The sequence below is a fragment of the Drosophila albomicans genome, chromosome 3, assembly GCF_009650485.2.
Source record: "Drosophila albomicans strain 15112-1751.03 chromosome 3, ASM965048v2, whole genome shotgun sequence".
Classification (NCBI taxonomy): Eukaryota; Metazoa; Arthropoda; class Insecta; order Diptera; family Drosophilidae; genus Drosophila; species Drosophila albomicans.
In genome coordinates this window covers 52,919,708-52,947,611 of record NC_047629.2, presented here as the reverse complement: position 1 = coordinate 52,947,611, position 27,904 = coordinate 52,919,708, and the positions used below count along the sequence as shown (strand labels likewise).

The following is a 27,904-nucleotide window of genomic DNA, read 5'->3' as shown; positions in this document are numbered from 1 at the left end:
ATATTGCAACAACAAAACAACAGCCAGCTCATATATGACGCAGGTTCTTATGTGGTGTCAGATGTTCAGTGGTTGGACATTTACCGTTAAGCTCACTGCATATAAGAACTGAAGAACTGTGCTCTGATGGTTCAGTGCTGTGCTGTGCTGAGCTGTGCTTGGGTGCTGCTTTCTCAAATGCCACAAACGCTGCTGCTGTTGAGTTGATTCGAGTTCCTTCAGATTCGATGATCATTTTTTTTATGTATGTAGTCTTTGAGTATACGAATATATAGTTTTGTGGATATATAGTTTGTTGCCATATGTTGTGTTATATTCTTGTACCGCGATATATATTTTTGACTTTATGCTGATTATGCGATTAATTTATCAATTCTTTCGGCTAAGTACAATATAAATTTGCAAAAATTTCAACTAGAAAAGTAAATTTGCTCTGTAAATTTCGTTTAAGCTACTAGTACAGTGGTGCAAATATATGTAGAAATTGCCTGCCCAGCAAAAATATATTCGAGAGTACGAAAAATGTGCACCAAAAAGTGTGAACTTAATTTAGCTAGAAGATACATTTAATTATTGTTTCATGTTGCGCTCAATAACAATGCAAATGTTTTTTATATTTATTTATGTAATTATATATAGTATGTATGTAGTAAAGTCTAATAAGATTTAATCAATTGATGTCCCAGTGTACGATATATAATATATAATATTTATTATATTCCTTTTTGTAATTTTAACTATTATATTCGAGTATGCGATGTACGTATGTGTTTTTTTGCTTTGCTGTACGGAGTATTATGGTAGAAGTATATAGAAACGATAACGATTGCGATTACGATAACGAGTACGATATTCGAGCGATAGTCGCCGATATGTGGAGCAGCCAGCTGACTTATTTGCTTTTGGCTAGTTGACTCTGTGCCGAGGTGGTCAACTTAGAGACAACTCGCGTTAGGGCACGATTCTCGGCACGTAGACGATCGTTCTCAGTCTTTAGCTTCTGCAAGAGCTAAAACGACACAACAACAGCGAGAAAGAAGAAAAAAAAAAAGCGAGAATACAAAGCAAAATACAAAACAAAACGCATGTTTTGGTTTATATATATAGTTTTGTTTTGTTTTGGTTGTTGTTGTTGGTTTGTTGAATGTTTTGGTTTTTCGATATTTCGTATTTTTTTTTGTTTTTTTTTTTTGATTCGATGAATGAGGCGCGCGTGGGAAGAGAGAAGAGAGAGAGAAAAGAAAAACATAATTTGAGTGAGCGTTATATTTGGTTGTTTGTTTTTGTTTTTTTTCGAATTGAGCGCAGCAAAAGAGCAAACGCCAAATGTTTAACGGAAAACGTGAAACATGAAACATATAACGTAAACGGTGTAAACGCATATGGGAAGTGTGACCAAATCATAACAGAATGATTGACGATAGAGCGAGAGTGAGTGAGAACGATATACGATATGTACGATGATGTGGATGATTGAAAAGATGACGACAACAACAATGACAATATGACAGAGAGCGTGTGACAGTGACAGACGATGAGCGAAAAGTGCAACAAAATGGACAAATGAAACATGTCTTCGATGATATTTTACACATGAGATGTTTGTATGTATAGATGACATTGGAATTTTGGAATAGGTTCAAATAAAGAAACGAATCAAAGCAGCAGCTTATGTGCAGCTATCACTAGTAATCAACATAAATTGAACTAATGATTGTTATAAAAAAATACACAATTTTTGTATGTTTTGTGCCGGTAAAACACATCCACAGAAAAAACTGTAAAGTTGGCCAAATAAAAAGATGTAAAGCAAGTATAATTCAGATACTATATCTGTACAGTGTTTTCAACTGTTGGCTGAAGGGGGGAAACACGATTCGGAGTGCATCATCAACTGGTTACGATTATTGCAAGGTGAATATTAATACTAAAGTTGGTATTCTTTTTTTTTTGTTTTTTTGTAACAACATGCGGCAGGTGAGACGAACAAAAAATAAGAAAAATCAAACATGGTAAAAAATAAATACTTGGAAAATATAAAAGTTTCGGCCAAAATATAAAAACAAAAGCAGAAAACGAAATACAATTGAAAATTCGTTGGCAGAGTTCTCGTGACGGCATCTAACGAAAAAAGATTTGCGATACCTGGGAACGTGACTCTTTATAAAAACACAAACAGCATACAGGCACAAGACGTTAACGATATTTTTTGTTTTTTGATTGTTTTTTGTTTTTTCTTATGGGAGTTTGTTAGGATTGTTTTTTGGGGGAAACACTAATTGTAATTACCTTGAGCTCTTCTTCCAATTCGGAAAGCTTGCGTTCCATAGCTCTTCTTTCACGCTTCTCAATCTCAGAGAGTGAATTTTTAGTTGTCTGCGAATGTGAAATGAAATGTGTGTTTGCATTTGCATTTGCATTCCAAATTTCAAATTTTTATAAAGTGGATGTTATTTGTTGTTCAGTTGTAGTGTTGTATTTATGGTTTTTGTATTGGAAACAGAGAGCGAGAGCGTAAGAAACAGAGCGCGAGCGGCAAGCACAGGCTACAACAATTTTGGATGAGCTTAATCCAAACATTTTTAGGGAGCAATTTTAACAGAGAGTAACCGAAGTCTTTCGTAGCAGGCAGAGTTTGTCTGTAAGTGTGGGTGTTATAGCAAAGAGAGGGGATCGAGAGAATGAGAGAGAGAGGCAAGAGTAGAGGAGGCCACAAACAGACGGTGACTAAATAGAACTGTGTGTAACGGCTTTTGTTTTGTGTGTTGTTTTGTTTGTTACTGCTGAGAGAGAGAGTTTTGGTATTTTCTTTCTTGGGAGTTTATCAAGTGTTATAAAAAACATTCTTCTAAGTATTTATTAGTATTAGTGGGCGTGGCGGGGCGTGTTAGGCGTAGTTTCGTTTACTTACGGCATTCGCAAAACGCTCGAGCGTCGCACGCGTTTGTACAACTTCGTCGTCCTTCTGCTTGAGCATTTGCTTGAGCTTATCGTTCTCGATTCTGTGAACGAAACAAAAAGAAAAGGAAAGTGTGATATGCAAGTGAGTTTTAAGGATTCTTTAAGGAAATTTTGAAAAAATAAATAAGATTTTTTGCCAGAAAGATTATAAAAGTAACTCCGTTCCACATATTACTCTAAATAGACTTTGCAAAACAAAAAAACCCGCTATCAGGATTTGTATAATGAATTTTTATGGTCACACTTTTTTTTAAATTATCAAAAGTCTCTCCGACATAGTTGCAAGAACGTTCCAAAATGCTCTAATGTCCGTTCAAATGCAAGGGAACTTATAGATAGCTACATGTTGAAAATATATGTACATGAGAAATTGAAAAGTCATATAAAACGATGCATGACTAAGACTAAGACTTTCAAGATCTACTTTAATTACAAAAAAAAAAAAAAAAAAAAAATTAATAATATGAAAATTTTGTATTCTATAGAACATGAACTTGAGACATTGTAATTTTTATTTAATATCCCGATCTGATCTTTTTAAGAAATTCAGGAGTTAACAAAATTAATTTATTAAATTCCCAAAAATTGCTCACCAATCCTCCTTTCTAGAACCTTTGCTTCTGATCTTTTTAAGAACTAAGAACAATAAATTAACAATTATTGCTTGCTAGACATACGAATAAGGTAAATTCAACAGTATCAAATATTAAGTTCCCAAAAATTCCTCACCAATCCTACTTTCTAGAACCTTTGCTTTCTGATCTTGTTGAGATATGCAGGAATTAACAATATTCCCAAGTTGAATACTTACTTGGCCGCTTCCCAGAGCGCCTTGTAGTCAATGCCATCTCCATTCTCTGCCTTGTCGCTGCTGCTGGAGCTCTTCGAATCGCTGGCGACGCTTGCAGTGGCTGTGCTCGCAGTGCGAGAGCGTGAGGTGCGTTCGCTTCCGCTCTAAGAGATTGAATTGAATAAAATATTATATATATAAAAAATATGATAATTTCGAAAATATGTCTACAACAAATTGTAAATTTAAAAGACTGCCTACAACAACAACAATAATGGTTAAAAACAATTTTAAGAAACACTTTTCCTCTTCAGCTTACTTCGTAACCTTCGCTCTTCTCCGAGGAAGCGCTGATCGAACGCTGAGCTGCACTTCGGGATCGTGTTCGATTGCGTGACTTGCGCTCCTGTTCCCTAAGTGAATTGCTGCGTGTGGCAGCAATGGCTGCCACAGTTGCACCCGCTGTGCTGCTGCTGTTGGGGTAACCTGCATTGAGGCTGCTGTTTGAGTTGGTCAACGATTTGGTCTTGAGCAGACGCGAACTGGCCGAGGAACCCTTAAAGGAATTGGAGGCACTCAAGCTGGGAGACTTGAAGCTGAGCGATGCGGTGGTCACACCGTTGTCATAGCTGCTTGAATAGGGACTGACATAGCTGCTGCTTCCGTATGCAGACGATGAAGAAGTGCTGGGATAACCATAACGTGAAGTTGAGTCGTAGCCAGAACTCGCTGTTGAGGAGCCAGTTGAAGATGTGGTGGAAAGAGCAGATGCTTTAGTTGGGTTGCCATAACAATTGCTGCTGCTGCTGCTGGTCGAGCTATGCTTGCTAATGACAACATGGTAATGATGCGAATGAGCCTGCGGAAGCAGTTGATAGTAGTTGATGTTGTTGCTGCCATTTCTATGATTGCTGCCACCCGAAGCAGATGAGGAGGATGGAGATGATTGATGCTGATACTTGGCATAATCAAAGCGATTGCTCGCATTACCATTCGAATAGCTGCCATAGCCACGACTCCCGCTTCCCCCGCCATACAGACTCTCCCTCGAGCTGTACATGCTTGTGTAGGGACTCTGATAGCTGCTGTTCCCATTGCTGCTGCTGCTCGGGAAGTATCCCGTGCTCAATGGCCTCGAGTTGTAGCTGCTCCCGTTGTAGTTATACGCTCCAGTTGCAGAGCTCCCTGTGGCTCCCATTCGGGAGCTGGAGGAGAGCGAACGCCGTCGACTGGGGAGCGGCGCTTGAGTGCGCGATCTTGAGCGAAAGGACATGCTAGGACACACACTTAATTACCCCCAAACACACACAGCTATAAAGAGTGAAGGAAACACGCGTTTAGTATAGTTTAATTGGCCCCCAACAGCGACTCGTATATCAATCGACGCCAAATAAATTGCAATTACGCTTCAAACCAGAGAGGGAGAGAAGAAACTTTTCCATTTTCATGAAATTTTCTTTTAATTTTGGCATAAACAAAAGTGGAAAAACAAACAACTAGCGTACAAAAGGAAAACGCAATATTGACATGTGGCTACCGATCGCTACATTTCCACCCACCCCCACCTGCCACGCCTCTCTTTGTCCCTCTCTCTTCTCAACAAACGAACAAAACTCAATCGAGCAAGGAAAATGACGTCAAGACATAAATTTTGACATTCTGTTTTAATTTTGCCGCAATGCGGTAGAATGAAACACACTCTTCACCCCTCTCTACACCTCTCTACTTCCTCTGTGGGGGTCTGTTCTGTTCTATTTTGTTGTGGCTATACTCTTTAAGTAATAATAATATTGAAAACACATACAAGAAGACAAGACAAGGCACTAATCTATGGGTTGGACTCCATGGCGTGTTCTATTTATTTAACGCTCAGTGTTAATATTTTAAGTTGATGCTTCATCACCCACGCGAGTCCAACGGCAAACATGAGGAACAGCAAACAATTTTAGACCTATGATAAACTAACAAATACTCTGTAGTTGCTATCAGTCATCGTATCATTTTTATCTCAAATATATATCGAATTATTTTTTGTGTTTATGACTAAGTATTATGTTAATCTATAACTAAATAAAGAAAGCATATAATTTTCACTAAATTGGACAAACAATATGTATAGAAATATATGATATAATATTTGTATTATACACATATTGAAAAAAAGAGGCAATTTATTGAGTTATGCATTTAATGCTATAATGCTGAATCTTCTTTTTTAAATGTATAATAAGTATTGCTGAATTAGATTTGATGGAATCACTTGAAAGAAATATTTCTTTTATAGTATCTATTTCTGTACGTTATTTAAGAACATAGTGTTTTAATATAATATGGATAACTCTCACTTTCTGTATTTAAGTTAAGAACCTTTTATTTTAATATACTTTTGATAACTACAATTCGGTACATTATTTAAGAATCTAGTAGTATTTTAATATACTATCGATCTATCGACTTCCACTTTTCGAACGTTGATTAACTCCCACTTTTTGTGCGATATTTAATATCATAGTATTTTAATATACTACTATATATCTCTATCTCTCACTAGCCTGTTTACATTTGTCACGATCCTCTTTCCTATCCAAAATTTAGCCCACTCTACACTCCCATATACCCCATATGAATATTCCTTATAGAGTATAGCAAAACGTTTCGTTTTTATCAAAAAGTCTAGTGCATTTGATTTATGAGATGTCTGTTTCCTCAAATAAGATGAGTCTATCTACGATTTTATCTATATAAAAACGCTTCAATGAATGAATTGCTATATTTGATTATCCAAAAAAAAAAAAGAACTGGCAATTTTTATTGTTCACTTTAAAGGCCGTTTTGCTAGGTGAAAATGGAAAAATTATTTTTACGATCCATCCAATTCTGGGTAATTCCGTAATTTAACTTGGCTAATAACACATAAAATGTTTCTCAAAATACACGCAATTTGTGTTGTGTCATGCCATGATAAATTGATGCCAAGAGCAAGGAGCAAGCATTAAAAGATTATGAAATGGAACATAAATAAAAGTCTCACCAAAATGCTACTATTTAAAATACATTGAAGACATTTAGTATAGCAGATGAAACTGCAACTAGCATGGAATGTACATTTTGGAATAATAAAATTTATTTTTGTACAAATAGAAATGTATATTTCGAAAATATTCTAAACAAAAATGGAAAACTTGAGAATCATTTTACCAAACATTAAAATGTTTTATAAATGGAATTCATTTGTCAAGTTAATAGTTAGATCAAACAATTATTTATCGAAATTAAACAGAGGAAAAATTTAATGAAAATTTTAGAAATTCAATTATATTTCAATACTGATTTTAGAATAAGATTATCTTTAATGTGTTGGCTAAACTGCCGAGTAATATTTTAATATTTTTTAATTTTGAGAAAAGAATTATAAAATTTAAATATTCCCATTTCGAATTCTGATCTTGAATTTTTTGCTTACAAATATTAAAGATTACATTTTGAATTTGAAATATTGAAAAAATTGAAAGTAATTTTTAGAAATTAAAATATTAAATTATTATCCAATACTGATTTTAGATTATCTTTAATATATTGCAGAGTAATATTTTCAGTTCGAAATGAATTAGTTCATGAAAAAATGGAATGTAGTTTTTAGAAATTGAAAAACTAAACTATGTTTCAATACTGATTTTGGAAAAAGATTATCTTCACTAAATTGTAAAGTAATGTTTTCAATTCGAAATGAATAAATATTCAGAAAAGAATTTTAAAATCAAATTAAATCAATTTTGAATACTGATCTTGAATTTATTGCTTATTAGTTTCAAAAATTACATTTTCAATATGAAATATTGAGAATGTTGCATTTTAACTTTTTCAACTTGAACTTTAGCCTTTAAACAAATATGCTTGATGCGTTGCGCACACGAAAATCAAATTAAATAGTGATCAAAATATTTGACCATATTGAGAAGCAACTCAAAGACGAACAACAACTTGAAGTATCCAAAATAAATTGTGCGCAGTTCATCTAAATAAGGCAACAACGCGTTTTAACTGCCAAAAGGCAACTGACAACAAATGTTGCCCCCGCTCAAAAGAGGGGAGGAGGAGGTGGAGGTGGAGTCTCTCTGGTCGAGTGTCTCTAGAGAGTCTCGAGTGTCGTCTCTCTGGTAAACTGATAGCGAATATTGCAATTCACATTTATTTTTGACACGTTTGACAGCCGCTGTTTGTGGTTTTGTCAATGCACTCGAGTGTAATTAATTGTAAATTACTTAAAAAACTGTATTTAATTTGAGTTGTTGATGATCTTGTTGTTTGCTGTTGTTGTTGTTGTATAAGTTTTATTGTAGAGATGCTGTGGCTGATCCGTTGCGTTAGCCGTTTGAAACTCAACTGTGGCGACCCCACAGAGTATTGAAATGTTTTATTCGAAAACCGAAAACTTGGCGCACGATCAGAAAATAAAACGTCAAAGAGAACGCGAAACGCAAATTTAAGAGAAGCAAAGAAAGAGAGAGGGAGAGAGAAGAGAACGCGTGGCGATGCACGCATTTGAAAAGCCGGAAAAAAGATGTTGAATATAAATTATTATTATAAATCGAGGGAAAACAAAGGAGGCACAAAACGAATGTTGGGGGAGCCTTGGCAGCAAATTGAACTTATTTTTTTTTTTTTGCTATTCACTTGAATTGCGCACACGAAGCCCGCTGTGAATGTGTGTTTATATTTCACCTGTGTGCTGCCGCCTGCCAGCTAAATTTAGTAAATCGCACACGTATTTGGCCCAATGTCCGAGACGCAAAACTATAAACTATGCTGGGGTCAGCTGATGTTGCCACAGCCCAGAAGAAGCTGCAACTGGGGCAAAAGGCGAAACAGTCAACGACACGTGACACACGAGGAGCAAGAAGAAGAAGAAGAGAGAGAGATAGAGAGCGAGAGATACAACATGGAGTGAGGATTGAAGAGAGCGGAAGAGCAACTAAATTTACATTTGAAAGTTTGTTCGAGATGTTTTTGCTCCCCTAGAAGTACATCTCATAACTAGGCCAAAAGTTTTTTGTATGTTCGCCGCCCCCTTCTAAAAATAGCCCATGACGCTCAGTCCCCCCTCTCCTCACCTCGCCTTGAAACGTTAAACGTTAGAAAGTGCAGCCGGCAGGGAATGAGGAAACAAATGCTTGAGAGCCGCAGAAACTGCAATTGCAAAATCTTTTTCGAAAATTTCGTGTTTAATTTTAGCAACGCAAATGTTGTACCAAAATTGTATTTATAATTTCTTCATTTTTACTTTTGCATTTTCGATTCAATTCCCCCCAAAACAAAGTTCAATGTACGTGTGTCTTGTGTGTGAAAACATTGTTGTAGTTGTTGTTATTGTTGTTGTTGTGGGGATGGGGCGTGTTCTACGTCTAAGTGCTCAATTTGTTGTGTGAAAAATGCATTTGGGGAAAGTGTTTAATAGCCTCTGGCTTGAAATACTTATGTGTATTGTTATGGCCAAAACACTTGACATCGTCAATCAGCGTCAAATGCTCGACACGATTAGGCACACGGATTTCGAAGACTTCAAACGTGGCGAAATTGCTTTGGGGAATATCTTTTAAAACCATGCGGCAATTCTTTTGAAATTTTCAGAATACGTGCTAAATATTGTTTAGTTAGTCAAGCATTTAAAGCATATAATATAAAAGCAATGGCTGCCGAAAAGCGTAGCGGAAATAAAATTGAACTTTTATATTAATCAAAAAGATTTTCTCGAAAAATGAGAAATACACTTCGACTTCATCTATTTTCAGCACAACAATTAAAAGCAAACTTAATGGCGCCATTAAAACAAAAGAGCAGCTATCAATTAATGAACCGCAAATCTATAAAAAGGAATCAAAAATCATATATGTAAGTAGACAGACAGCTGTGCAGACAAACTGTCTGCGGCATATGTCGGAGGAGGAACGATGTTGAAGCAAATAATGACAGAAATGCATTTCGAAAATTTGACAGTTTAAATGAATGAGCAGCAGCACGTCGGCGGCGAAATAAATAAATTGTTAACAGGTTTGCTAGAGAGTGTCAAATGTTTTAAATATTATCACAAATTGGATGTGCACTAATAGTTTTGACCTCGGCCATGAAAGGATTATATTTTGTGCAAATGCATTTTCATTCGCCTTGCACAATGCACAAAATATCCCACACAATTGGAGCAATGGCATTCACAATGCCACGTGCACACAGTCAGTGCTGCTGCTGCTGCTTCTTCTTCCTCTTCAGCTAATGGCAATCATAATTTTACGTTGCGCACAAAATGGGACGACTGCTAATTGGAACAGACGGCAGAAAGACCAAAGCAGCAACAACAGCAGCTACTTTGAAGGACGCACGGGACTGTCTAAAATTGTGACAAGGTGTGACGGAATGAATACAAAGAGAGAGGGAAGAGAAGAGCTAAATGGAAGTACCTGAATGTGTGTGTGTGTGTGTCAGGTGCACAATCGAATACGCAATTAGAAGGAAAAGCAGCTGTTGGCAAATTGAGCACAGCAAAACGGAACCCAATTATTTGCAAGGTGTGAAAATATTTTAGAGACTAGATCTAGTTCTTAAAATTGTACATATTATTGTTGTTGTTGTTGTTGTAGGTAAAAATAATTAAAAATAAATTGCAAAGACATGTTGAAACAACAAAATTCGCAGAAAGCGAAATTATTCAAACACATCTTTTAAAGTTAATTAGTCTTAATTATAGATTTCTTTGTGTTTTGGTCAGCTCACCTCCTTTTCCTTCTCCTCGTTGTCATTGTTGACCGTATCGTGTTGACGATCCGGATCAAGCTCCTGCAAACAAAGCGAACTCGATTAGTCTCGACTCATTAGCAAATTTGCAACTAAAAATAGTATTTAGATGGGGGGACTTCATGCTGCCCACACACGCCTCATTTGGCTTGATAAATGGCCAGACTAATTGGCAGGCAGCATGCAGAGATAAACATAGTTTAGAGTGCTCCACTTACATCCATATCGAGATGCACCACGCCCGTGGATCGACGCTTCGGTTTGCGTCGACGCTGTATGACAGTCTGTGTGCGATTATCGTTCTCCTTGTCGTTATCTGCGTTTAAACGATATTTCATTAGATTGTGGCTATTATTTGTACTTAATGATCACTGCTTACCTTTATCTTCATGGCTGGTTGTAGCACTGGATGCTGTGGCTGATGCATGATTGGCACTGGCTGCAGACGCGGAGTTGTTCGCTGTTGACGTGGCAGTTGTTGTTCCCGCTGTTGTTGTCGCAGCAGCAGCAGCGGCAGCGGCTGAAGACGTCTCGTATCGCTGACGCGCTGGAGGTGTCACATACGCATTGATCGTCTCACTGGGCGCCGAGACTGGACGACCGATCGAGTTAAGCGATTGATTGGAAGCATTGACTGCAAGAAGAACAAATAAAAGTAATTGTAATTATTAATTTGTATATAAAATAAACTGTTACTATTCAATAAAATATTTTTAAACATTCTTTTTTAATAAAACTTTTTAAAAGTGCAATATTTTGCTAGTTTTTCATTTGGTTGTACTATTTATTCAGAAAATGTACTATGTAAGTACTACTAGATAAGCCAAGCATCTCACAATTATGTTGGGTATAAAATTTTGAAGTTTGTAGAGTTATAAAAGGGCAAATAAGAATTCTTAAGCTTAACTGATTTGTGTAAAGAACATTCAATAAGATATTTCTTGTGAGCGGATCCCTACAATTCTTTATTCAGTTTGCACGTTTATTATCCAAATTCTTATTTTCATCTTCGAGTATTTTGTAAATAATGAAAAGTTGGTAAGTGGCGTTATTGAATTTTTAAATATTTATTGGTGTGATCAAGAGTCATAATAAAGAATGTAACAAGAAATGATATATGAACGATTTCTAGTATTCATTTTATTTATTCATTTTCAATAAAATTGTTTTGTTTTTATGGTTTGCACGTTTTAAGGTCTATGCAGCCTACGATTATTGTTAGATAAACTCATTTCGGAATCTCTATCTTAAAAATTCAGAAATCTTCGTGAATTCTTATCTCGATCTTTAATATTGAAGGGTTGTACATTGAATCTTAATACTAATAATAGAAAACCTGATCAAATCAAGAGTCATAATAAAGTATGTAACAAGAAATGTTATACGAATGTTTACTTGTTATTTTCATTTACCATAAAAAGTTTTCTGTATGATTTTCAAGTTTATTATTGACTCAAAGAAATTTTTAGGATCTAGGATCAAGAGTTATAATAAAGAACGCAACCAGAAATGTCATATGAACGGTTTCATATTTTTTTTTTTATCAATAAAATTGTTTTCTTTATGATTTGCATGTATATTATTTTATCATAAGGAAATTTTTAGGACCTATGCAGAATATGATTATTGTTAGATCAACCAATTTTCAAATCTCTAAATCTGAAATTATGTTCTGTATTGAGTTGGAGAGGTATTCTTATGTATAACTTGTGTATAAGCTAAATTGATATTTTATATTGCATATAGAATACATTATCTATGGAAACTTACGCGCATTGGGACCACTGCTGATGCGTCGCTGGGTTCCAGCTGTGCTGGCCAGATTAACAGCTGCCATGACAGCCGGCGCACTTGGGATGATGGTGCTCTGGTTGGGCGGGTAGCTGCCACCGCTGGTGATGTCTTCCAGCTTGAACTGTGCAAGATATGCCAAATTTATTAACATCAAGTCGAAATAAACCGATTCATAAATATATAAATAACAATTTAACTATATAGTTTCTCTTTTTCATAATTGAATAGTTGTTGTTTTTGTTGTTTGTGTGAATATGTTTGGTTGTTGTTTTAGAAAAAGCTATGCTGGCAAATGTTGTTTTCGTTTTATTCATGTTATTTTTGTGGCATTTTGTTGTTTTCTTGAACCAAATCAACTATAATTAAACAATTAGCTGCCTTTATTAGTGTTTAGTGGACGTTTAGTAGTCAATACGCCAGACACCGCTTGCATTTCTTTTTATAGGGTATTAAAAGGATTCCGCTAAAATTCCAGTTGCTTAACCTAATTAAAACCAATCCCTCAACAAACTAAAATTTAAATATATCATGCAATTAAAATCTTAAAAAAATCATAATAAATAATTTGAGCAAGCCAAACATAGCAGATTATTAATAAAGCGTAGATTAAACACAGAAGAATTCCGTATGGAAGTCGCATTTCAATGTATATACAATAATGTGTGTGAGATCATGTTTCATCGAGAGAGATATATAATAGATAAATACATTTATCATACATAGTATATAGTAGAGTAATTATTTGTACATTAGAGAGGACTACAGGTAAATAAAACATACATAAATACATACAATACATAAGAGCATAAGTTATAGTCGTAGTTATAATACATTAACATTTATATGCAGATGCGTTGCAATCGAAAACAAGGCGTACAAAATGAGCAAACTCAAGACCAAAAGTACGACAAATAAATTGAAGAAATGAGGAGCAAATATACTTAAGAAATTATCATTTTAAAACTATAGTAAATACAAGTTGCACAGACTATGAAAATACCCTGACAAGAAGATGAAAATATCTACAATATTATTATTCATATTTCATTATTTTGCTAAATTTATATTGATTATTATTACTTTATTTTATATTTTTTGTATTTATATTTATATTATAATATTACATTTTTTTTTGTATTTCAATATATACTTATACATATTTTTACCTCATTATTATTTTTTTTATGTTCTGTTACCTTTATTTTTACTTATTATTTTATATATGTTTTTGAAGTCTGTTATTTTTATATTAAGCTTTGTCAATTTTTTTAGTGCTTTACATTATTTTTATTTTATTATATTAATATTGAATATTAATTATCTTATATTCACATAAATAATAATAATGAAGTTAAAATATATTATTTTTATATTACATTTTGTTTTATCATTATGGTTATTATAAGTTATATTATTTTTATTTTATTATATTTATATTTTAAAATTTTTATTTTTATATTCCGCTAGTTTTATATTACATTTTCTTTTATATATTTTTTTATTATTGTAATTTTAATTCTACGTTTTTCAATCTTCTTTTAGTGGTTTATATATGTACATATATTATTTATTATTATATTATTATTATTTTTAAATTCTGTTTCTTTTATATTACATTTTGTTTTATATATTGATTATACGATTTTCCATCCTCTTTTAGTGCTTTATTTTATTATTATTATTTTATAATATTTAAAATTTTATTTAAATGTTATTATTTCATTAAATTTATATTTCATTATTATAATTTTTAAATATTGTTACTTTTATATTACATTCTTTTATCATATGTTTCGATTATTTATAATACTTAACTTTTTGTCAGAGTATTTGTCAATTCGGCGCACCGAATATTTTCCCTTTCTACTTTTCAGTTTCTAGTTTGCATTTAGTTTTTAAATACTTTTGATCATGCCACACTTAAACGCGCCATGTTTAAAAGCGAGTCGATAGATTGTAAAGATTACTTCACTTTGTTAAGGTCAGAGGTCGGAGGTCAGCGGTCAGTTGGGTAACTTATGTAGTCTGTCTTTGTTGTTGTTGTTGTGTGTGCATTACCTTTGAGCCCGCATCGAACTTGAGGCGCCACGAAGGTCGCCGCTCGGCTGCAGTTGTTGTTGCTGAAGACGACGACGTGGAAGGTGTAACAGTTGCAGCAGCCACACTTGCACCACTTGCCCCACCTGCACCACTCTCCCCGGTACGTCTGGCGTATAAACTCAAGAGTGAATCGCGAGCATTGAAATCCGCATGCGTCGAGACTGGCGAAGCTGTGTCCGACTTGGCATCTGCCTCAACATCCTTTGATGTTGCGCTGCTCAGACTGCGTTTGTCCCTCAATCGCACAGGACTCTCCAGGACAGCAATTGGAGTTGTGGCAACAGGAGTCTGCACAATGGGTTTACTTTCAGTTACAGTTGTTGTTGTGGCTATCGCCAGCTCTGTGGGTCTGACTGCTGGCTGCACAGCTGACTCGATAGAATCGCTGCTCGTCTGTTGTTTGGCAACTGGATCAGTCTTTAGTCGGGATGGCGAGACTATCGTGTAGCTAGCACTAACTGCCTCCTCCTCTTGATCATCATCATCATCCTCCTCTTCAGCATTGCTCTCAGCAGTTTCAACTTGATCATCATCTGATTTTCTTGTGGTTGGCGCCGTCAGCGTGAAGCTGGCATTGACATCATCGACAGACGAAGAAGCTGGCGCCAATGTGGCAACCACAGCCTCAATGATTTCCGAATCATCTGCAGTTGGTATCAAGCTGGGTGGCGGTGTTGTGGGCGGTGGCGGTGGCTGTGGCTCTTGTGAACTGTCGCTGCTGCTGCTGTTGTTGTCGTTGTTGCTGTTGCTTGTCGTTGTTGTTGTTGCAGTTGCAGTTTCAGTTGTTGTTGTTGTGCTTGGCGAAGATGTTGTTGTTGCTGTTGTTGTTGTTGATGATGTGGCTGATGTTGTGGTGGTTGTTGATGCTGTTGTTGTTGTTGTTGCGGTGCTTGATGTGGAGCTTGTTTCATTCTGTTAATAATATTAGTTTGGTGGAACAAATCATAAAAAAAACACACACTGTGTAACGACCTCAAATGACCTTGCTGGAGATGAGAGGGCAAACAAGGTGGAGGGGCGGGGGTGTCATCGTAATAACGATAACGATAACTAACGATATACGATATATGACATACGATACACATACGTAAAATGCTCTCCCCCAGAGCATTTTCATATACTTTTCAGTGAGAACTCTTTACGCATGCATAAAAAAAAAAATGTGGCAAGCATGCAGAAATACATAATAATAATAATTATAAATGATATATATAGCATAGTCATCAGTCATGTATATACAATATCTAGAGAAACGTAAACTAACTTAAAATACAAATACAATTAAAACTCGATTCATGAGATCGCAAAAGTAAATAAAAGCTACTCTTAAAAAACCGCACTTAATGAATGAAACGTGAATGACTTTTGAAGAGAGACGATCAGCGATCAGCGATCAACGATGAGCGATCAGCGGCGGTGCAGCGTTTGCGGTTGCGTTTTGCGGTGGTGCGGTGCGGGCGTTTCAATTTCAGTTTCAGCTCAGCAATCATTAAAAAAAACTCGGGATGCAGACAGCAAAAAATCACAGCTTAAATACGCAATGCTCGATTTAATTGGCTCGCATTTTGATTGTTTTTGTTTTACGAATTCGTTGCAGCTCTTAAATGAGGGCTGATTGATTGATCGATTCGAGCGGTTGATTGATTGATGTGACGCTGATTGAAAACACGATTCAACTAACTACGTTTTCAGGGAAGAGATCTTCGCGTGGATTCAAATGAGTGTTTGACACTATGCAAAGACAAAGCAATTTAAGGTAACAAAAGAGTTGAAAAGTAAAGAAAAGTTGTAGTGAAGAAAGGTCTAAATAATTGGAAAATATTCGGAATATTTCTTCATTTTGATATTTTATAATAAATTTAAATTATGCGGAGTTAATAATATTCGAAAAGGAAGCTTACTTTTAAATTGAATTTAAAAAGAATTTATTTTGATACTTTATCTGGGATCTTTGTCTTATAATTCTTAAAATACTTCTTATTTTCATATTTCGCAATAATTCTTCTAAATTGAATTTATTCAAAGTTAATAATATATCAAAAGAAGTTAAAGTAGTAAAATTTATTTGAAAACTTTTTGAATTCTCTTTTTTTAATTTGGAAATGGTTTCTTAACTACGATTTATATATTTGGGATCATTGACTTTTAGATTTTGAAATATTTTCATTATAATTTTTCTAAATTGAGATTATACAAAATTAATAATATTCAAAAGAAACTTTACTTTTGAATTTAATTTAATAAAAATGTTTTTTTTTTTATATTTTCTGAAATGATTTATTTAAGAAATTGTTCCCAAATTATGCTTGATATATTTAAAATCTTTGATTTGTAGTTTTCAAAATATGGTACCGCAATAATTTTTTAAAATTTAAATAATACAACAGTAATAATATTCAAAAAAAAAAAAAAAAATTATTTTCAGGGAATTTAATAACATTTATTCTGATATTTTCTGAATAGATTTATTAAAGAAATTGATCTTTAAATATGATCTATATATCATTGATCATTGATTATCATTTTTTGAATGTGTTTCAGGATCGTTATTGAACCACTTCTCCGATAACTTTACTCGATCGTTACATTTTTCACTGTTTCTTTTGCATAGTGTCGGGAATATTTGGATGTAAATAAACTAAGCGCTACCATAAAGCTAATTGTTAACAACTAGGCCTAATAAACGTGCTCACACGCACACACACATATATATAAATAAAACACACACACGCACAGACAGAGACTTATGTGGGTGAGGGAGCGAGATTGAGAGAGAGAGAGTAACAAATGTAAATGAGAACACGACAACACCAAATTATAAACATTCTCGACTTGTGGTTTATGCTTTTGATGCAGTTTGCGAGTAAAAGACACATAAAGAGAGAAGAGAGAGTGAGTGTGTACACACACACAAGTGTAGAATGATTGGATGAACTGAGGGAGGGGCAAACAACGAGTACATTAATATGAAGGGGGTCGAGGGAGGGAGAATAGAAGACACACCATAACCATAAGCAGTTGTTGCTGGTGTACGAATTAAGAACACTCTTCTCATGAGTGTGTTTGTGTGTGTGGTAGGATGTATGTATGTGTATGTATGTGATGTTGTGAACTCTTTTAGCTACAGAGATAATGAGCACACATCGCGTATACGCAATGTGGTGCATCTAAGTGATAATGTTTTGCTGATAAATATGAATCTCTCTAATGTGAACTGATCTACAAACGATTCGCTAAACGATCTGTTGGCTGATTTTGTTCAAATTGTGTCGAATTCGTGGGGTGATTTTGTTTTTCAATGTTTTGCATTTTCATTTACATTAAATAGATATTTGTTTTTGTTTGTTTTTGGCTTGGGCACACAAAGTACTTACGCTGCTGCTGTTGTTGTTATTGTTATTGTTGTTCTTGTTCATGCCCAGGTTCTTCTTCTTGACCAGCTCCTCGGCACTCTTGATCTCATCAAGGGTCACGCCCTGCGTCGAACGACGCGTCTCACGGACTCGCTTCGCATGCGCTTTACGCTGCGTTTCGCTCTCCTCGTCACGCACCGGAGGCACAAAGGATCTGGCAAAAAGGTAATGCAAATAAAATTAGCATAATTACACAACTTCAAAGGAACATCAAATAGCTTAACAACATGCTAAACAACAACATAATCAAATCATAACGCAGAGGCAACTTTGTTGGAAGAGCAATTAAAAGGGATTAGAGCAGCTTGGCGAGCGTTTCACAAATGTTTTGGTTAACCAATTAACAATTACGACTTTAGTGATTATTACTTGAAAAAGTTTTTGAATATATTGCCCGCCGATTGCTTGGGCTTGGGAGTCTCCACATCGCTGGCACTGGCGCTTGCCGTGGTGCTGCCATTGTTGTTGCTGGTGCTGCCGCTCTGTGCAGCGGGGCTGCTAACGGAATTGTTTCTTTATACGATACGTACATATTATAAAAACCCATAATGCAAATGATATGTGTACTAAATGGACTTGAAAGTATTGGCAAGGTCAGTTTTCTTTGAGTGCATGTTTATTTTTAAAATGAAGTGCTATAGAATTGCAGCATTTGTGATCATTATTCTGTCATCGATATATTTAAACTCTTATCTAAATGTTGTATATAATATTAAACTACTGTCAAACTAAATAATGAATAGTAAGGAAACTGTCAAAAGTTAAGGCTCTAAGAGATAAGAATGACTTAAAAAAACGAAAGTAATGATATCATCGATAGTATTTATTTTGTTATCGATATACTTAAACTCTTTTCTATATATTGTATATAATATTAAACTACAGTCAACACATATAATTAATAGTAATGGAAATGTCAAAAGTTAAGGCCTTACAAATAAGAGATACGTAATGACTTCAAATATCGAAAGAAATTATATCATCGATAGTATTTATTCTGTTATCAATATACTTAAACTCTTATCTAAAACTACTGTTAAAACATATAACTAATAGTAATGCAAATGTACAAAATTAAGGCTCTAAAAATAACAGATAAGTAAAAACTTCAAATAACGATAGTATCGATACCATTTACATTTAAAGCTCCTTTCTTGTTGTGTGTTATATAAAACTACTGGCAAAACTCTTTAATAATAGTTAAACTATTAAAAGTGAAGTCTCTAAATAAAGGTAAAATCCTAGCAGTATTGCTTCAATAAAATTAAATATATCGATAGTATCGTTGGAATCAATATTATTGATTCTTTTAATGTTCCTATCTGTGTGTATTATGTATAATATTAAACTTCTGCGAAAACACATCGTTAATAATAATAGAAATATAAGAAGTTAATGCTCTAACAATAAGATTTAAGTTATGGCTTTAAATATCGATAGTATTGATAGTATTTATAATTAAAAACCCTTTCTTTTTGTGGGTGTTGTATATTATATAAAACTACTGTCAGTAATAATTCAAATATTAAAAGTTAAGTCCCTAAAGATAAGAAAAATACGACAGTTTTTCTCCAATAAAGTTAAATACATCGATAGTAATGATTCCTATCGCTACTAGTAATAGAAACATAGAAAAGTAAAGGCTCTAACCATAAGAACAATCTAACAGTATTATCTACAGTAATACAATCGATAACTAAGGTCGATAGTAACAATAGTATATAACATAATATTATTTCAACATTAATTACTTTCAAAACTAAAATTACACACTTTACAAACTTCACATAAGTTCTTTCCCTGTTGCAATGCAATCTGAAAACTCTGCACTTTCAGAAAACTGACCCTCACTCCATTGTTTCAAACCGTTACTCACCTGCGAATTGGTGGGGTGTGCACAGTCGTTGAAGGTGAGCTGAGTCCCGTTGTGGTTGGTGTCGTTGTCGCTGCATTCAGCAAAGCAGTAGCTGGAGCAATCGGTTTCCTGCATGTGGCAGCAATTCAAGTTGAAAGGATCAAAGACAGAAGATAGAAATAAAAAATAGAAAACATTAATCGAAGTCACAGTAAAGGTGTTGTAAATAGCATATCTAAGAGAAATAGACGACATTGTGCGCATTGCCTAAATAAATGTTAAGTATAGATATTTGTTGTTTTGGTGCAATGAGAATTTGTAGGGGAATAATATAGGGAGTAGTAGTAGTATATATCTCTATAGAGAAGCTAAGCAAAAGCAATGAGTATATAGTATATATATAGATTACAGGTTACACATTACGGATTACACATATTTGGCTAGTTAGTTACAAGTTATAGAGTTAAGTTATATATATTTATGATTACGATAGTCAACCCCCAAAATTGGCGACACAAAACAAACCTGAAATACACAGAGTTATCTTTGAGGGAGGCCGATCTTTGTACGCTATAAATTTGACTTGGAGTTGCTGTTGTTGTTGTTGTAGCTGATGCATTTGTTGCTGTTGTTAATGTAGCTGCTGTTGGTGTGTGTGTGTTGAGTGTTGTTGTGGTTGTGGCTGTTGTTGTTGTTGATGTTGTGTTCATGGTGCTTGATGTGTTGTTGTAGTTGTTGCTGTTGCTCAAGCCAGTCGATGTTGTGTTTGCTGTTTTCCCCAACAGCAGCAGACTCTGGCTCTGTTTGTTGTTGTTGTTATTGTTGTTGTTATTATTATTGTTGTTATTGCTACTTTGGTTATTGTTGTTATTGGCAGCGTTGTTGCCACCGACGCCCCCGATGCCGATGCCACCAGGCAGCGCATTCGCCGTTGTCGCTAGCAGAATGGGACACGAGTTCGCCTTAATGCGTGCCCTCAGCTCATTGTACTTTTGATAGAATCTGCTCGCGAATCATTTGCAATGAACAGCGCAGGAATGCAGGCGGATGGGGTTTCATGTGGCAGGCAGAGGCAGAGGCAGGCGGGCGGGCAGGTTAGAATTGGATTTTTGGTTTGGTTTTTGGTTTTGGTTTTTATCGAGATAAGCGTTTGATGATTTGGTGCGAGATTTGGTGAGTAGTAGTAGTTGTAGTTGTTGTTGTTGTAGTTGGTTGTTGTTGTTTTTGGTTGCACATAAGAAAAAAGAACACACAAAAAATAACAAAAGAAATCAAATTTCAAATAATAACACACAAACAATCTTGTCTTTCTTTCTTATCTTCTGCGGATTATTGTTATTATTGTTTGTGCTTCACACCTTGCTTTGATTTTGCTGCTTGCCACCTCATGTGGCAGCTGCACCTGCTCCTTGCAATTATTTACAAAACTTAAAAAAACACAATTCACAATTCTTTAATTTCGTGTGTGATTCAGCGCAGAGAAATTGCGACACTCGATAATAGTGTGGCTAAATTTAAAGAGTTACTGCATAAAGTGCTTGCGAAAATGACCAATTCAATGCTTTTGTCTGATTTTCCGTACAAATGTGTATGTGTGTGTGTGTGTGTGATGGAGGTGTGTGTTATATAGAGATAAAAAGAGAGAGCAATGTAGGTGTGTGTGTGTGTGTGTGTGTGAGTGATAAGCGGCGCGCAATCAGCAAAAGGTGAAACACAAACGGCAAAAAACTAACCGATAATGTTGTGCAAATTGTTGTGACACATTAGATATACAATTTGTTATTATTATAATACATAATTAAATGCGGGTTAATTGGCAATGTGATGCGAATGTTTGTGTATGTGTGTGTGGCACGCATTTCTGTCTAAATGTTCTGTGTGTGTGTGCAACCAAATGGTGCAACTGAAACTCACTTTTGATCATTCTCAAAGCTGTGCGTGCGTCGCAAGATGACATCGTTGGCGCTCTCGTTGGCGCTTTTGCCGCTCAGCTCTTTGTCAGGAACTTCTGCAACAGCAAAGTGCATAAATTAATTATTTATATTCAGCAATTATAAACATCAAGTACTTACGATTCTTAGTGGGGCTGTCGTTGGGCGTGCGAAGCGTTTTGCGTCGCCAAGGCGCCTCATCTTCGACGGCGTGTTCGGCGGCATGAATTTGCTGATTGGGTTTCACATTTTCAGCTGCAAAATGAAAGTGAAATCAATATTAGAATATGCATTACACAAAAGTAGAAAACACGCTCTGTATTAGTTGATTAAACGTGGCTTAATGCAGGCAGAGGAGAGGGGGAAAAAAAACGGGAGCGAGACGAGGGCCGCCGACTACCTTCGCTCTCGGATAAACTTGTGCTGTGCGAGCTCTCTGTTGAATCGCTGAGATCTGAATCGGTATCTGCTGCCTCATCATCATCATCATTAACCATAACTTTAACATCATCATTATGAGCATCCTTTGGAGCAGTGGCAACATCAACATCGGGCTCAACTTTAGCGCTGGCGCTAAGCGAACTTGTGGCAGCTGCAGTGTGCGTTGTGTGTGGACAAAGACAAGACAACAAATAGAGAGAGAAAAAAACGACAGACGCAGCGAGAGATAATGGGGAAAAGAGAGAAGAGAGAGAGAGAGAAAGAGGTTGCAAGCTGAGAGAGTTACACAAAAACACTGTTGACTAGACAATGAGTTCGATCGAGATTATGAAATGAAGCAAAACATAGAAAAGTTGACGATGATAAAGATGATGATGATGATGAAGGAGGACGAGGCAATGTCTATGGCTGTGTTTGTAATAAATGCAACAATACGAAACTAAACTTTAACGCGCATGAGAACCTAATTGAGAGTGGCACAACAAACAAACAAGTCGCAGACACACAAAACAAAACACGCACACACATAAAATAGTTGGCATAGAAATATAAGATGAAAAACTTTTTAAATCGATGCAAAAAAGAAGCAGCTAAATGAGGAAGATCTTTTCTGGGTTCGGTTTCTAAGGGAAGTTTACGCACCATCCTTAGCGGCATCAGTTCTCACTTCAACGCGTACGAGTTTCGTTGGTGTTTTGTCCACATGATTTTCAATCGCATCTGAGATTCTGCTGCAAGTTTGAAAAAGATACAAGATTAGTAATTGATTTAATTAATTGAATTTAATTTTTAAGCTACCTGATTTGACTAGATGGACGACGCTTGATGCGCATGTTGGCGCGCAGTTCTTCGAGGAATTTGACCATTTTGCGATCGGCCACATCGATGCAGGATTGTCCCGAATAGTTGCGGATGTCCATGTTGGCCCACGCATCGACCAGCATCTCAGCCGTCTCCTTTTGTCCCCAATGCGCCGCAGCATGCAACGCCGTCCAGCCATCGTTGTCCTGCTTATCGACATTTGCCCGGCCGGCCAGCAACAATTTCAGCACATTCGTGTAGCCCTTGGCGGCTGCCACATGCAGCGCTGTTGCACCAGTTTTTGGATTGGGTCGATCAACATCAGCGCCATCGCTAAGCAGCCATTTGTTGGCATCGTTTAGCATCGCCTTCTCCTCCGCTCTGCGCGCCTGATCCACATCAATGTTGCGCTCCTGCACCACCTTCTCCATGTAATCAATCATGGGCATGTGCTGCACATCATTTGCCAAATCCAGCGCCAAATCTCCATCGCTATTCACAGCAGCCACATCTGCGTTGTGCTCCACCAGATACTGTGCTATGCTCACAAAGCTGTCAACAAAATTATGAATTAATTATAGTTCAAAATTAGATATTTCATTTGTCACTCACCCGCAGGAGGCTGTCGCATGCAGCGGCGTCCATCCCTCGTTGTCCTGTCGATTAATATCTGCTCCATGCGTCACTAAGAACTCAACCATGTCGAGCTTGTCATCGATGCAGGCCTGCAAGCAGATCAAGAAAAGATTTATTATTAGTTAATAGCAACAGAAAAGGTTCTTATAATTCGATTATATAAATTTAATTTAACTTCACCCTTCTATTAAAATAAGAATGAGAAATAAAGGGCACTGGGATTTACTTTTGTCTATATCGTTAACTATTACAATCATGGATCACTTTTAATACATTACGGAATATCGATCTTTTTATCGTGAAAAAGTGTATTATGTGTATATGATTAGATTTAATTTACTTGAGCCTTTTATTGAAGTGGAAATGGGATATAAAGTGAGTTGGGATTTACTTTGATTAATATTGATAACGACTAAATGTAAATATCAATCGATCTTAAAACATTACTAGATATCGATTATGATATCGAGAGAAAAATAATTCGAAAATCGAAAAACAAATTTGATGATTCGATGATTCAATTTAATTTAACTTCATCCTGTCATTGAAAAGGGAAAAGGAAATAGAGTACATTGGGATTTACTTTTGTTATTATCGATAACGATTACACTCATACATCGATTTTCAAACATTATTGGTTATAGATCTTGAGTATCGTGGATAACCAACAATAACCAGATCGCAAGAGTTCATATATTGATCTCAATAACAAATTAGTACAATAACAAGTTTTAACCAAATCTCATGAATTAAAATGATCATATCCAATAGCAAATTATATTGAAATTTAATGAAAATAGTATCATATCAACAACAACAATCAACCTTCCACAAAACTTTACCAAACTCATATTTACATTAACAAAAAAAATTAAAACTATAACTATTCCTGCAAATGAATTAAAAGTGATCGTAACAAAGATCACAGGTCGAAATTCAATAAAAATAACCCAAATTTAATCAGTAAACTTTACAAAACTCCCCGTTTTCATCCATCTACAACAAGAACAAGAAAATATAGCAAACTTCCACTTAACACAAAAGTCTTTATCAACTCCAGACAATCAACAAACTTTTTGTCATTAATAGTTTTTTTTTTTTCTTTTTTTTGAAGATCCAAAAACTATGCTATAAAAATTGTCGTTAAAAATGTATTGGGAAGAGGAATTTAAGAACATGACTGTTTGGTATTTAGTATGATAATCAATGCGAATGATTTTAGTATTGAACTTTTCAATTCAAGTATTCGAGAATGAAACGATCAAAGAAGCATTATAAACTAGAATGAATAAATGCAAAGTAAAGGCAGCATTTGATGATTCTGTTTCAGTTTGTGTGCTCGTGTCTTTGGGGCAAAAATACATTTACATATTTCGCTTGTTTACGCTTGCTGCCAATTCTTGTAAATATATATTTTCAGTATGTAGATGAACTGAATTGAATCTTCAATATATCGAAATTGTATTCGATTTGTACATGAATCAGTATTTCGATTCTTACAAAGTTTAAATGTTTTTGTTGTTGTTTTCAGCTAGTAATTGTGCCATGTTTTAATGGCAATGCTCTGTTTATCTTGCTAAAAACGTTAAAGTAAACATAGAGAAAGAGAGCGCTAGACTAGATAGAAAGCGAGGGAGAGGGAGAGTAAGGTGGTCTGGAGAATTGCTGTGGCACATGGACAACGTTGTTTATGCGGATTTCCGTTGAAGCGTTGAAGACATCGCTGTGCGCAACAACGAAGACGACAAGCGACAACGACAACGACGACAACGATGGCAACGTTGATGATATCATCGTGAAGCAACTCCGACTCGATTCGACTCGAAGCGGCTTCTATGTGTGTTTTGCTATCTAACTAAGAACCCGCCCAATAACAATGCGACGACGAACGGACGAAGACGCTTATAGCAGTCAGTGAAATGTTCGATAAGAATTCTTCACCAACAACAGCAACAACAACAGTAACAACAGCAGCAAAAGCCGAAGCTAAACGCGCCAAACCTCAATTCTCATATAGCACCAATTGTTTGGCTTTGATAAGCATTCTCTTTCGGTTCTATAAAATATTTTGCTTTTTGGCTTTTTTGTCGATTTCTTTTTGTAGTCGCCATATGTTAATTTACTTCGTTTTTTTTTTGTTCTTCTTCTGAGAGGGCTATTGCTTTGAAAATGCAAAAGTAATTTCCATTTCGCAGTAAAACGCATAAAAAATGAAGACGGGAGCACACGAGATGAGGCATAAAACAAAACAGAGGAAGGCAAGAGACAAGCGTTTGAGACTCGAGCAATTTGTAAATCTGGAACGCAGCCAATTAATTAATTATGAGCAATTTTGATAAACTGACCAAACTGACTGACGACAACAGCGACAGCGACAACAACAAAATGAAGATCGACCGCCCACGCTTCACAAATTTCGTTGACGGACTTCTTATTTGACAAGAGTTTATCTTTTGGCCGGCAATTTGTGACTTTTGATTTCTGGTCTGGTGTTAATGTCAGCGCCAAAAGCAACAACAACAACAACGCATGAATTCTGTGCTATTTTCAATGCATTGAAAGCGAATTTTTCTTGGCCAGCCGAGCAGAGAGAGAGAGAGGAAGAGGGAGAGAGGGAAAACGGTCTGCGAATTGCATGCTAAGTTTAGCCTTTTGTTTTTGGCACGCCATTGAGCGGCATTTCGCCTATTTGCCACTCTGCCCCCCTTTATTTTTTTTTTTGGTTTCGATTTTTTGTTGCTCTGCTTGCCACCACTTCGTGCCCAAAATGTTATTCACCCCGCCGCATTACGTATACGCCGTGCATTGCGGCAACTTGTTGAAACAGCTTTGTGGCCTGCAAGCCGCTTACAACACACATAATCCTCCTCCCAGTGCCGCCCTCTTCACAAACTGAGCTGCCTATTAGCTGCCCTCAACATCCTGCCAAAGTAGCTGAAAAGAGGCTCATTTGGCAGCCTGATTCCGGCCCTAGACTTGTCTGCATATTACGTATACGTTGTCTCTCTTCAGAGCGCATTGCTCTTTGCTTTCTTTTCTATTCTTCTTTGCCTAGTTTCCGTAAACGTTGCGCCTGCTTCTGTCATTAATTATAACGATATTTGGCATACAAGAAACTAATGAAAAATATAAATGAACATAATATAAATTATCCCAAATTTTTTTAAAATTTAATATAGAATACTTAACTCAACTAATATACATTATTGTTAAATGTGTTCCGCATTCGTAAACGTTCCTTCAGTCAATAATTATCAATATGATACAACATAAAACAAGAAAACAACAGTCAAATGTGATCGAAGTTGAGATACCCGCTACCCATTTTCAATAAAAACGACAAAACAGTGCGGTATTATTATCGACATATACCAAAAATACTAACATATACCGAAGACTATGTTTGGTATATCGATATAATACTACATTCAAAATATACCGCAGAGTACAAAAGATTGTTTTCGATTCTTGAAATATACTGAATTAATATACCAAAATACTAACATATACCGAAATCTATGTTTGGTATATATCAATATAGAACTATATTTAAAATATACTATAGAGTATAAAATATTTTATTTGTTTCTTGAAATATACCGAATTAATTTACCAAATATACCAAAATCTATATTTGGTATATTGATATAGTACTGCATTCAAATTATACTATAGAGTACAACATATTTTTTGCGATTTTCGTGTATACCAAACAAATAATGTACCAAAAACTACTAGCATATACCGAAAGCTATGTTTGGTATATCGATATAGTATTTACATTCAAGATCCAAAGCCACTAAGGCCCTTCTTTTGCCATATAAAACAATTTCTTTAATAATTATTGTAATTTATAATAATTAATAATTAATCGCATCGAATTTTTCAAGAATTATAGAGATCATAGTTGTAATTGTCTGCACCACAATTGTAGAATTTAATACAGAAGAAGTATTTCTGTCAAACTTTTAGTTCTACAAACTTTTCTAATTTTATAGATATATATATATATAGTTTAGATAAGTACACACTATCCATAGCTGCCTTAAAAATGTAATTTTAGCTAATTGCTTTTGAGTAATTGTAGCAATCAGAGCCAAAGCAAACAAATCACTTGAGTTCAAGCAGTTTTTGAAAATGTACAACTGACAGCAACAGCGATATATACGAGCGATATATCTATATCATACATAAACTTATCCCATTTCGCTTCTACTTATACTTTTGCAACACCAAAAACTACCGCAACAACAACAACAGTTTGCGGCACATGGCAAAACGGTATTTTGGCTTATGGCAAGCCTTCATAATAATTTCAAATAATTTTAGTAGTTTTTTCTGTGTTTTATTTGTGAAAGTTCTCATGTTTTTTGCGATGCCACTTGAATGCCTCGCC

At 35.4% G+C, this 27,904-nt stretch overlaps 1 protein-coding gene across 16 annotated transcripts in view; it reads right to left on the bottom strand.

The window, feature by feature from the left end:
- Positions 1–27,904, bottom strand: part of LOC117572668 (protein phosphatase 1 regulatory subunit 12C) — a 36,721-nt gene that overhangs the window by 1,255 nt on the left and 7,562 nt on the right. For 2 of the 16 annotated variants that reach the window (XM_052006120.1, XM_052006119.1), the window contains 18 exons: positions 23,485–23,597; positions 22,870–23,424; positions 22,714–22,802; positions 21,772–21,885; positions 21,614–21,707; positions 20,225–20,701; positions 19,721–19,828; positions 18,214–18,357; positions 17,806–17,998; positions 14,390–15,343; positions 12,308–12,452; positions 10,917–11,171; positions 10,756–10,853; positions 10,517–10,579; positions 3,773–3,915; positions 2,912–3,002; positions 2,290–2,376; positions 726–1,009 (listed from right to left, as the gene is read on the bottom strand). In XM_052006120.1, the coding sequence (XP_051862080.1) occupies positions 893–1,009; positions 2,290–2,376; positions 2,912–3,002; positions 3,773–3,915; positions 10,517–10,579; positions 10,756–10,853; positions 10,917–11,171; positions 12,308–12,452; positions 14,390–15,343; positions 17,806–17,998; positions 18,214–18,357; positions 19,721–19,828; positions 20,225–20,701; positions 21,614–21,707; positions 21,772–21,885; positions 22,714–22,802; positions 22,870–23,424; positions 23,485–23,597 (3,840 nt within the window). In that variant the 3' untranslated portion in view covers positions 726–892. Of the gene's footprint in view, positions 1–84; positions 1,010–2,289; positions 2,377–2,911; positions 3,003–3,772; positions 3,916–4,070; positions 4,481–4,741; positions 5,063–8,013; positions 8,142–10,516; positions 10,580–10,755; positions 10,854–10,916; positions 11,172–12,307; positions 12,453–14,389; positions 15,344–17,805; positions 17,999–18,213; positions 18,358–19,720; positions 19,829–20,224; positions 20,702–21,613; positions 21,708–21,771; positions 21,886–22,713; positions 22,803–22,869; positions 23,425–23,484; positions 23,598–27,904 lie in introns of those variants that run through there. The other 14 variants (XM_052006121.1, XM_052006122.1, XM_052006123.1 and 11 more) reach the window with 14 other exon arrangements.